Below are 12,069 nucleotides of genomic sequence, written 5' to 3'. Positions count from 1 at the left end.
GAGATATGCACTTTTATTCTTTCCAAGTTATGCCAGAAAGTTTTCTATCAACTACTCTGAAGGACTTTTACTTACTACCTTTTTATCTTTGAAATAGAATATGAAACGGCGCAGGCGTCGAGATATTTTACGAGTACAACTGGTACGAATATTTGAACTGCTGGCAGATGCTGGTGTCATTAGTCACAGGTCAGTAATGGATTTTGGTTTTTAAAACTTTGGAATGAATTAGGGAATAATAATATTTTTTTCTCTTATGAAATATATAAAAACAGAAAAGCACCTTTGCAACAATGACAAAAAAATGCTACGCTCTGAGCATTATTTACCAAAGATGCATCTGTATTGAAGAAAATCTACCTCCAGTACTAGACTGGTTCAGGCAAAAATTAGCTATACTGTTCCTGGGATTTTGATATTTGTAGGAATCTAGTAACTAAAGCAAGTGGACAGTAGCCTTTTTTGTGTGACTGACTCAACAATTTCTTACCTCATCTTAAAGATCTATTTCCTTTGGATTGTAAAATCATATACACAAAGGCTAAATGCTAGAAGGTTTGCAGATTTATTCCAATCAACTGTTAATCTCTCCTGTTGGGGAAAATCGTGAAATCTGTGAACATAATTCATAGTCCGTAACTTTCCACCCTTCACCAATGAGAACATAAAACCTGGAGTTATTGCTAGAATAAAGGCATGTTTACACTATGACCAGCTCCTTGAGGAAAACCCCATCAGCTTTGAATTGAGAAAATAACTCTTTCCCTCAGAGGGGTAACTGTATTGCCTGACTATTGAAGGAGTGTGTGTGTGTGGGGGGGGAGGAGGTATATCTGATCACCTCCAAAAAAAGGTAACTGAACAGAGATCTTAGGAAAAAAGAGTGTTAATAAACAAATGCAGTATTGTGACTCTGGCACCTGTCTTGATTATTTCTTAATGTACCTCATACCTTCCACAGTGAGCATCAAATGCTCTTGACGAGTGCTTTCAAAACAGAGCTTTAATTAAAGAGAATTTAGACCGCTGACTTACCTTTTCTTTTATAGTAGCTGAAAAGCAAACGAAAAGAAAGAAAAAGAAACATTTTTTTTCTTGGTCCTACATGGTAATAAAACAGTGGAAGTTAGGAAAAGAGAATTTGAAACATGCTGGGCTTAATGCAAAAAATCAACAACCTAATACGTATCTGTATCTTTTTTTCTTCTGTTGTGTTGCTTTTAATGTTGTGTTCGTGAATGAAGAATCTTTGAATGGTACTATTTGGAGGAACTGCAGAATGTTGATATATTGAAAATTTAACTACAAAAGCTGTAGTCACTATTGAGCAGTAATGGTTTTGAACACATTTATGTGTTTTGTTTTTGGTTTTGTTTTTTTTTAAGAGAAAGTAATATTGTAAGGCTGTTAGTATTATGGACTTTTCATTTCCTCGATTAAGGGGGAAAAATAAATTCCAAAGGCCAAGATGCAGGGAATCTTTGCTTTGTTCACCCAGCTACTCCAGTATGCATAAGAGGTATTCAACGAGTAGTTTTTAAATGAATGAATGTTTTATTCTAAGCCAGGTTGCAGTCTATTAAATTGGTTTCCCATCCAGTAATAAATCATTAGTCAGAAATTAAAAACATTCCTTTAAAGAATGAAGGAGAACATTTCATTATGGATTCGTTCAACATATTTTTACTGTTGTAGACTGAGATTTTTAATATACTGTAGTACCACTGTACTTTTGTTTTCATGGCCTCAACTACTAAAAATTATTTTTGCTTATAAAAGTCATATATTTTAGAAGTACTTTTCAAATATAACAAGGAAAAACTGATCAAAATAAATGTAAATAATAGCTAACCATTTAAATAGCACTTACAGTTTACTAATCCTTTTTTATATAGTAACTAACTTATATTCTTACTAAAATCCTCTGAAGTAGCTGCTAGTCAAGTGAGGGAACAAAACTGGAATCTAAGACTTCTGACTAACCAAATAACCTCCTTCCTTCTAGGTCATTGTTTCCAGGCACAGAACCCTTGCCTCAAAAAATTACTGCAGATATTTTTAAGGCAACTCCATAGGTATAGATAGAAGACTTGAAAACCAGAACTCTTACTTGAATGCTCTTAAATTTTTGTATCCAAAGTACTACCTATCTAGAATCTTGCTGAGAATAAGTATCTAATGGATATTTGATTAGTTGTGCTAAAGGCGTAATGTGAATTTGCATGGCATCTCTGAGAATATATACAACTAGTCTTTCCTCTTTCTACCTATCTTTTTTTTTAAGTAGGTTCCATACCTAGTGTGGAGCCCAACATGGGGGTTAAACTCACAACCGTGAGATCAAGACCTGAGCTGAGATCAAGAGTCGGCTGCTTTTAACCGATTGAGGCACCCAGGCGCCCCTCCTCTTTCTACCTGATTCTAAACTGATTCTCCCTATCAGGCCTCTTGCTGAGGCCTCCTTTTTTCCTTATTTTAAGAAGCTATATATTTTGCCAGGGAGGGAATAACATTTAACACTCAGAGTAGTTGATTAGAGGTATGCATGGAATTTGAATAGTACATATTACAGTAGCAGTTTCTTAAGCACCATCTATTTTATATTTGTAAGCCAAAATCATGTTCATTTGATTTTTGTATATTAAGTTGCACACTACTATAACTGTGCCACGTTTAATATACAATTGCCCCTGAACATGGATTTGAACTTCATAGGTCCATTGGTATGTGGGTTTTTAATGGTAGAGTACTGTAAATGTATTTTCTCTTCTGATTTTCTTAATAACATTTTCTTTTCTTTAGCTTATTTTATTCTAAGAATGTAGTATATAATACGTGTGACATACAAAATATATGTTAATCGACAGTTTAAGTTATCAGTAGCTTTCCAGCAAACAGCAGGCTCTTTATTGGTAGCTAAGTTTTGCAGTCAAAAGTTATATGCTGGGGTAGCAGAGGTAGGTGTCCCTAACCCTCACATTGTTCAAGGGTCTGTATATTATTCTGATTTTGATTAGTAGGAATTTATTTTTATTTAAATTATAATTTAAAATCGCCTTTTCTTTCTTATTTTCAGTGCAAGTGGTGGCCTTGATAATGAAACACATTTCCTCAACAACACTTTATTGGAATATGTAGATTTAACTAGACAACTCCTGGAAGCAGAAAATGAAAAAGACTCTGACACACTGAAGGATATACGATGCCATTTTAGTGCCTTAGTGGCGAATATCATTCAGAATGTTCCAGGTAATTTCAGTTTTGTAAAACATTATTGAATATTAAGGGACCATCATATATTTCTTTCCCCTGAGGGTTTTAAGTCTAAGGTGATAAAAAGCAGCTTATGTACATAGTGGAAACGTATGTCAGCATAACATGGATGGCAAGAGTTTGTTTTACCTTTAGTTAGCGTTGTGAGTAGAAATCAGAAAGCAACCCCACATAGATTTTTTTTTAATGATAATCAAGACACTAACACCAAAAAAAAGTAAGAAATCAATAGAAGCTACTTTAGACAAACTCCTTCCAGAGGCAGTAAGCAAAACACAATTCTGTTCCAAATGGTAATTGAAAGTAGAATTAACCAGGTGGTTCTGAATAATGAAAGAAGGGTCTAGACCACAGTACAAAGTATAGCGGGTATACAGTGTTATTGATTGATTCCTTTAAGGTGTATGTACCTATGATTCCAGTACATGCTATATGCCAGGTACTGGGTTAGGCTCCAGAAATATTGGTCTATGCAGTTACATTTTAAAAAGACATAAATTGTTTGCAAGTATAGACATAAAAATGTGACTGTGGTCTTGGGTATACAATGTAAATGCAAATGTTTCTTTCTCTTTTCTGCAAAGGAATCATTTTGTTACCTTTAAAAGAACATGCAAACAGGTGACTCCTTAAAGTGAGAGCATGGATTGTGTTTTATAAGAGAAACCTGTAAGCATTTTTTTAGGCCCATTAATTTCAAATACAGGAGCCCTGTTTTGAACTTACAGAGGGAAATGATGCTATTTAGAGAAGAAGAGTATTCTTTCCCTCCATATTTTCTCATCTGAAGCTCATTAACACAAAGATATAATTTAGTCCATCACTAAACATTCTTCCATAGCTTCCGCCTTGGTTCATTAGGATACTGTTGAGTTTCTTCAACAAGGATTAAATGCAGAGAACTTGTAGATGGAATTTTTCAAGGGGAAAGAATTAATCTCAACCAGGGGTCTTCAAAGTATGTTATTTCTCTTCCGGTCACAGCAGCAAGAGGCAGCAGGATGGATTTAACTCTAGGCCTCACCTCTTACCTCAAGTAGACTGGTCACTCCTTTGTTCTGTATATCAAGATTTCACATAAGGATTCTTTTATAAAGACAGCTGTGTAGCTGAACACAGACAAAGCTCAGAGATGCCCTACCTAGTCCAAAGCATTGTGTTGGCAATGAACCAAGATCGAGTTGTGTTTATGTTGAGGTGTTGGCCAAGCTTACCATGTAGCCAGCAACATCTGGGGAGGAGCGGGGTCCTGGCTCCCAGTACCGTGCCTGCCTTGAAATTCTGCTTGCAGAGAACCCGTGTCTCTCATGATGCTGCGCTAGGTGGTGTCATAGACCGCAAACCTCTTTCTGGGTCTTTCATGTGTGTGTCAGTGATTGCTGTCACTGAGGAGGTTTTCAGTAGGTTCAAAGGAAAACTTTTGCTTTCTTTTTTGTAATATTACATTTCAATACCGAGTAAGTGGATGTGCATGTTAAAATGAAAAGAAATGGAAGTAATTTTTTTCCCTTCTATTCTTTTTTTTTTTTCAGTGCACCAGAGAAGAAGTATCTTCCCTCAACAGAGCCTTCGTCACAGTTTGTTTATGCTGTTCAGTCACTGGGCAGGTCCTTTTAGCATCATGTTTACACCCTTGGACAGATACAGTGACAGAAATATGCAAATTAACAGACATCAGTACTGTGCACTAAAGGTACTACTTAGAAATCTGAGTTTTTTTCTTATGTGAAGAGTGCAGTTAACTTTGTCTCTCGGTGCCTATTATTATAAAAAGGATCGACTTCTTCTGAGTACCGGAAAATATTAGAATATATGTTTGCCTGCTATATTCAAATATTTATACTCTACGTTTATTTAACTACATAAAACACAATGCAAAAAAGTTAGAGAATCTACCCAAAATTTAAATGCCATTTTCTTCTTAAAGAACTGAGAAATGCCTCTTCTTTTTCCCCACTTAAGTACTTTCTCTGGGTCCTTTTTTTCCTCTTCTCTTCCAGTACCATTCAAACTCCATGCCTTACCCAGTATCATGTATTTACTTATTACTCCTAACAAATGACTTAGTTTCAAAAATTGCTATTATACTCTTCTTTATAAAGGAAAGAGTTAAAGATATTGTGGCTACCTGAGCATGAATAAAAATATCCTGCCTCTTCTCATTAAGCAGCCAACCTATAACCTCTTAAATGTTTTAAATGTAATTCTAATATTATTGTTTGAAGGCTATGTCTGCTGTCCTATGTTGTGGCCCTGTTGCAGATAATGTAGGACTTTCATCAGATGGCTATTTGTACAAATGGTTGGATAACATTTTGGACTCTCTGGACAAAAAGGTGATTATGACAGTTCCTTTAAAATTTCACATGAATCACTCTGCATTATCTGGAATTACAGTATGACCCACTGAAAACAAGTATTTATATATTTATATATATAACATATATATTATATGTATGATAGGTTAGAATTATGTGCAAAAAGCATGTTATGTGAAATTAAATAGGATGCAGTAATTTAAGAAATTTCTAATTTTTATTTATTATTTAAATGTTAATTTCCTCTTTTTTTATAAGATTAATACAGTGTGTGTGTATATGTGTATATATATATACATACACACACATATGTATATTATATATATAATATATATATATATATCTCATGATAGGGTTCTTGATCTATAAAGAAAATATTAAGATGGAATGCATTGAGCTCCAAGGAAGAAATCTGTTATTTTTTATGTTTAATATCATTTTTCTTTTTTTGACCCCTCTCCAATGACTCTTGCCTTCCCTTTTTCTTGTTCTCATACCGTACATGCACAGACTTCACAATTTAGAACAGGACTTACATTTTTTTCCCCTCAGAATAATTTTTCTATTGGGTTATCAAAAACAAGAATGAAGCTTGATAAAAATAACTGGAGAGGTTAATAACTCACTTTTCTGAAAGCACTTAATCACCGTTCATATTCATCAACCGCCTTCAGGGCTCTGCTGGAGGACAGAATTGTACTACTTAGAGTGTTGTGTAAAAAGCAGGAGACCAAGTATAATTTATCCATGCCATCTTTTTTTTTTTCTTTTGGCTGAATAAAATGAGAAGAAGTTGAACAAAAGGAGACAGGGTTTTGTGCTTAAATACATTAAATATGTATATACCATGTTTGTTAATGAAAATGTAGAAAAGTAGTTTTATATATATATCATATATATATATGAGTTAATGTATATATATATAGTAGTTTATTTTATATGTAAAATGTATAAATTTCTTTATCCTGGGCAATGTTGTGACCTTTACTTAGGTTCATCAGTTGGGCTGTGAAGCAGTTACATTACTGCTGGAGCTGAACCCGGATCAGAGCAACCTCATGTACTGGGCTGTGGATCGATGTTACACTGGTTCCACCAGAGTGGCAGCTGGCTGCTTTAAAGCCATAGCTAATGTATTCCAGAACAGGTACTCTAGCTACTGTCTTCCATATTTTATTTAGCTTTTCTTTTTTTGTTTTTAAGAAAATGTGTCCTTTTGAATTCAGAAATAGTAAGAAACCAGTATTTTATTTCCTTGACCTCTAATGAAATTGGGCCAGAATAAAAATAATGAGTACCATGCATCTGTTGTTGGACCTTTTGCCTTTAAAAAACAAAAACAAAAACAAAAACCCAACAATAAAAAACACCTAGTCATAGGCTTAAAAGCTTGGTTTGCAGCCTTGCCCTTTGTATGTCATATTTATTAATGGTATGAAAGCCTCTAAAATTTATCTAACATGTAAAATTTGTCCCTAGGGATTATCAGTGTGACACAGTGATGCTCCTGAATCTGATACTGTTTAAAGCAGCTGATTCTTCTCGAAGTATCTATGAAGTTGCCATGCAACTGTTACAGGTTTGTAAGCAAATGTTAGTTAAAGTATCTCTTGTTGACAATTTAATAAAGCATGTAAATATTTAGCCTTTTTTTAAAAGATCTATTTATTTTAGAGTACAAGGTGGGGAGGGGCAGAGGGGGAGAGAGAGAGAGAGAGAGAGGAGCAAAAACCTATAGCAGATTCTGCTCTCAGTGCAAAGCCTGACGGGCTCGATCTCATGACTCTGAGATTGTGACCTGAGCAGAAACCAAGAGTCAGGTGCTCAACCAACTGTGCCACCCAGGAGCCCCTCAGCTTTATTTTTAATAGGGAGGCATGGTATCAATTCCTAATTATAACTACAAATAGAAAACAAAGATAATATAGATCACTTGAGTCTACAAATAATACAGAGTATTCAGAAGTGTGTTACAGAGGAGTTATGTATATATGCCCACATATGTGTATGTACCAATGAATATCTAGCAGTCGGGACCTACGTTGTGCATGTAACTATTTCTGTTCAGCAGGTAAGAATAATGTGAGCCAATTTTTTTTTTTTTGAGAACCAAGTAAAAAGTAATAGCCCCTTTATGATGAGCTTGTATAATTTTTCTTTATTAGACCAAGAAAAAGAACCAAGAAAGTTAACTTACCAAGCCTGGAGATAGCATTATTATCCAATACCTAACTAGTTGATGATAGGATAAGGTTCTTCACTCTTAACCAAGTTAAGAGCAAGATTCCAGTAGATGCAGATTTTTCCAGAGGTTTGAAGTGGTACTGATGGTGGTTTGTGGTCATCTTAGGAATTATACCCTCATGTCTTTATCAACTGAGAAGAAAGTTCAGTGCTGTCTCTTTACATAGTATAATATTAAAATAATTTTTAGCTCATATTACATATTTAATCTGTATTTCACCAAGATCTGCTTGAAGATTTTTTGTTTCACTTACACATGTTTTTCATATAATCCTGTTTTTGAACTGGAAAGTGGTCAATCTTCTGCAAGTAATTGTATAGTAAGTTGCTAAAGTCATTTTCAGACGGTCACTAACCCGGACCATTGGCATTAAGCCCAAGGAGTGTAAACCTTGTAAACAGTTAGAGATCTTTTGCAAACATTCCTGGGAATTAGAAACTAACATCTGAGATACTTTACAAGATACATAACTATATAGCTTTTAAATTGGAGTAATTCTCAGGAGATTTTATTTTTGAATTATAGCTGAAATGTAGAGGACTCATAAAATCTTGAATCTCCCTTCCTGCAGATCCTGGAACCGAAGATGTTTCGCTATGCTCACAAATTGGAAGTTCAGAGAACAGACGGAGTGCTCAGCCAGCTGTCTCCTCTCCCGCATCTGTATTCTGTTTCGTATTATCAGCTGTCTGAGGAATTAGCAAGGGCCTATCCTGAGCTCACTCTCGCCATATTCTCAGGTATGAGCGTTGAACCGGTTATTGGGTTTTCTTTAGCAATCATTTCTAAAAAAAACTAGTTTTAGGAAATCTTAAATTTCTTATTGCTTAAATAAGAAATTTGAGGCTGATTCAAAACAGAACGTGTCTCTATGAAAGAGAATTTTTTCCTTTAATAAGATTTAATACTAATCTATCTTGATACATACATTTCTTATTACTGTAAGGCTTCTCACTTTGCCTTCTCTTCTCCACCCCAGGGGGGAAAAAGGGGAGGGGACTTCACATGCAACTTAAAAACGTTTCTTCAGGATGCCTGGTTCAGTGGTTGAGCATATGCCTTTAGCTCAGGTCATGATCCCCGGATTCTGGGATCAAGTCCCCAGGGAACCTGCTTCTCCCTCTGCCTGTGTCTCTCATGAATAAATAATAATCTTTAAAAAAATAAAGGAAAAAAAAAAGGTTTCTTCAGTAGACACAGAACTTCCTATATCTTGACATACACTTTATCTTGCATATTGGTCTATCGTTAGTAATAAAAATGAGCAGGGATAAAGATACAGGTTTCTTTCTGTAAGTGAAACCTCTCATGATAGGGAAAGGTCCTGTACTGCCTTGAGCAAAACTCCTGCCAGGATCCCACATTGCTTTCCGTTCCAGTTTCCTTCTCTTGTGCCGACAACAGTTCCTTCCAGGGGTTTCTAAAACAGCAGGACTATGGGTCAGGCAAGGTGTCCTTTCTCTCTGGATCTCCCAGGACCCAGATTTAGGAGTTTTTGTTTAAAATCTAGTTTAACCTTCTGCCCAGTGAACACACTATGGCAAGTGCTCCTAATGTGCTTTATCCTTTTCCTGAAAACTTAATTTTAACCCTTAGGTCATTTTTCTGCCTTTCACTTGTGACAATATCTTATTTTAGTATGAAACTTGGACACGCACCAAAACAGGCATCCAGGAGATGACAGGATCCTGCTGTGGCTCCTTTCTTTCATTTGGCCTAGAGACTTAGTCACCTGAACCTTCCTTGAGCATCTTTCCACATTGAAAAATGGTACCCATTTCCACAGTAGAAACAGTTTCCCGTCCCTCAGTGACCCGAATGGGGGAAAGCCATACAGCAGTGCAAAGCCGTGGCTGCCATGATCACTGATGCTGCAGTTGGGCTGCTTCTCGAGGCTCCCACGCAGAAGGCAAAGCCATCCAACTGAGGCTCAACGCTCAAGAAATTGGTGGGGGTGGCCCATGCCCACAGCTCAGATGCTGTGTCCTTTGCTTCTGTCTACAGACACTTGTCATTAGGATCTGCCAGTTATAACTCCTCTGCTTAAAATGGTTTATTCTAAACCAAAATATAGCCTGTAAGCCTGCTCAGGGCAGTTTTCTGTTTTATTGTTTCCAAGGCAAGATGAGCAGAGTATTTGTTGGGGATCGTACGGGATCGCTGTCGATATAAGCTTTGCCCCACTTTGAAATTTGAGGGTCCTGCTCCTTCCTTTCTCTGGAACCAGTTGTTAATCTTTAAATGTCTTCAGCTCTCTGGCTTCCTCCTGTCCTTTTCCTCCTTTACACCCACCCCAGGCCCATCCGCCACCCCCTTTACCTGCCTGACTATCCACATTCACTTTTTCCTTGTTCTCAGCCTTTGTACGTCTTCATAAATGGCCTTTAGACTCCATTCGTGTGAGCTTCCTCTATGAACTTACTAAAGACATTCTAACAGCTAAGTCTAATCATCAACATTTGGTCTTCAGTCTGTTGGCTACTTTTCCAGGCAGTTAATGTTTGTCACCTTACATTTCTTTAAATACCAACCTCTCTTGATTTCTAGAAACTTAATATTTCCTGGTTGTCCTTCTGCTGTGAGCTATTCCTTTTCTGTCACTTTTGGTGGATTCTTTCCTTCTATCTTAAGTATTCGTGTTCCCAGGCCTCCTTCTCAGGAGACCCTGTCTCCCAGAGAGAGGTCACTGCCATTGCTGTGGCCCCAGCTCCCACAAATGACCACCTCTCCCCTGGACAGAACCTCTTCAGCCAACTACTCATAGAGCTTCAGGTCTTTCCTTTCATACCGGAGGCAGTAACATTAATGTCTTAATAGAAGGGATTCTTATAAAAAGTGAGAATTGAATATAACCAGAAAGCATTGGACTGAGCACTTCATCAGCACTATTTCCAATGTGCCATGATAATCCCATGAGGCAACTGCTTTTGTTACCCTCTTCTCACCGATAATAAATTGAGGATCAGAGGTTGACAGGTTGGCCCTCAGTCAAGCAGCTTATACCGGGTAGAGCTGGGATTCAGACCCATGTGTGTGCAGTTCCAGAATGACCTTTCAAATCACTACACTTCTATATTTACTCCTTTTAATGAGTAAATAACTACAAAGCCTAGCGGGCAAGAGGGGGCCAAGGAGAAAAAAGATTTTTATTAAAAGTGACTTACAGAAATTTAACAGGGTATAAACTATAAAAGCACAAAGCACATGGGCCTTGGAATCAACCTAGTGTTTGGATCCTCTGCCACTCGGTACTTTTCTGACTTAGGCAGGTTACTTTGCCTCTGGCCACCTCACACGTTTATCATGAGCACTAAATGAGATGAGTGTAAAAATAACAAGCATTTCCTAGGAGTCTCCCCTATAGAGAACCAACATAGGTGACGTTTTTGATGGGTCAGTTTAAATTAATCTATGTATAAGGACTGTCTCATGTACTTATGTGTTATTGAGATAAAATACACATATCATGAAATTTACCACCGTAATCATTTTAAGTAAATAGTTCAGTAGCGTTAGGTATGTTTATATCGTTGTGAAACAGGTCTCCAGAAGTTTTTCATCCTATCGAACTGGAACCATCTACTAAACAACTCCTTTTTTGCCCCTACCCCCTTGCCTCCTGCTAAACCCCCACTGTAGTTGTATTTACATGAATTTGACTATTTTAGATACCTCTTATATAGTATCTGTGTTTTTGTTTCATTTAGCATAATGTCCCCAAGGTTAATCCATGTTGTAACATGACAGGATGTCCTTTTTAAAGGCTGTATAGTATTCTGTTGCAAACCTGTCTCTATGTGTGCACCACATTGCTTATCCATCCATCTGTCCATGGATGTTTGGGTTGCTTTCTACCTGTTAGCTATTGTGAATGGTGCTGCCATGAACAGGAGTATGCAAATATCTCTGAGACCCTGCTTTCAGTTCTTTTGGATATATATATAGAAGTGGGATTGCTGGATCATATGGTATAGTTCTATTTTTAATTTTTGGAGGAGCTGCCATGCTGTTTACTGTAGTGGTTGTGCCACTTTCCAACCCCAGCAACAATGCATAAGCATTTATATGCCTGTACCACCAAGAGTATTGTTATATAAAAGCATGTGATTTTTGTTAGTTGTTAATTTTCTTTATGATGTCATCGAGATGAAATTTATTAAAAGGGGAAACAGCACTTGTAATTTTTTAAAGCAGTGAGTCAAGGGGCACCTGGACGGCTCAGTTGGTTATGGA

At 36.7% G+C, this 12,069-nt stretch overlaps 1 protein-coding gene across 12 annotated transcripts in view; it reads left to right on the top strand.

Moving 5' to 3' along the window:
• Positions 1–12,069, top strand: part of FRYL (FRY like transcription coactivator) — a 256,517-nt gene that overhangs the window by 176,612 nt on the left and 67,836 nt on the right. For all 12 annotated transcript variants that reach the window (XM_072774992.1, XM_072774988.1, XM_072774989.1 and 9 more), the window contains 7 exons: positions 98–189; positions 3,077–3,249; positions 4,806–4,966; positions 5,499–5,609; positions 6,584–6,738; positions 7,071–7,170; positions 8,408–8,576. In XM_072774992.1, the coding sequence (XP_072631093.1) occupies positions 98–189; positions 3,077–3,249; positions 4,806–4,966; positions 5,499–5,609; positions 6,584–6,738; positions 7,071–7,170; positions 8,408–8,576 (961 nt within the window). The remainder of the gene's footprint in view (positions 1–97; positions 190–3,076; positions 3,250–4,805; positions 4,967–5,498; positions 5,610–6,583; positions 6,739–7,070; positions 7,171–8,407; positions 8,577–12,069) is intronic.

The sequence above is a fragment of the Canis lupus genome, chromosome 14 (genome assembly GCF_048164855.1).
Source record: "Canis lupus baileyi chromosome 14, mCanLup2.hap1, whole genome shotgun sequence".
NCBI classification, from domain to species: domain Eukaryota; kingdom Metazoa; phylum Chordata; class Mammalia; order Carnivora; family Canidae; genus Canis; species Canis lupus.
The sequence above is the reverse complement of the archived record's forward strand: the minus strand, read 5'-3'. Positions and strand labels throughout refer to the sequence as shown.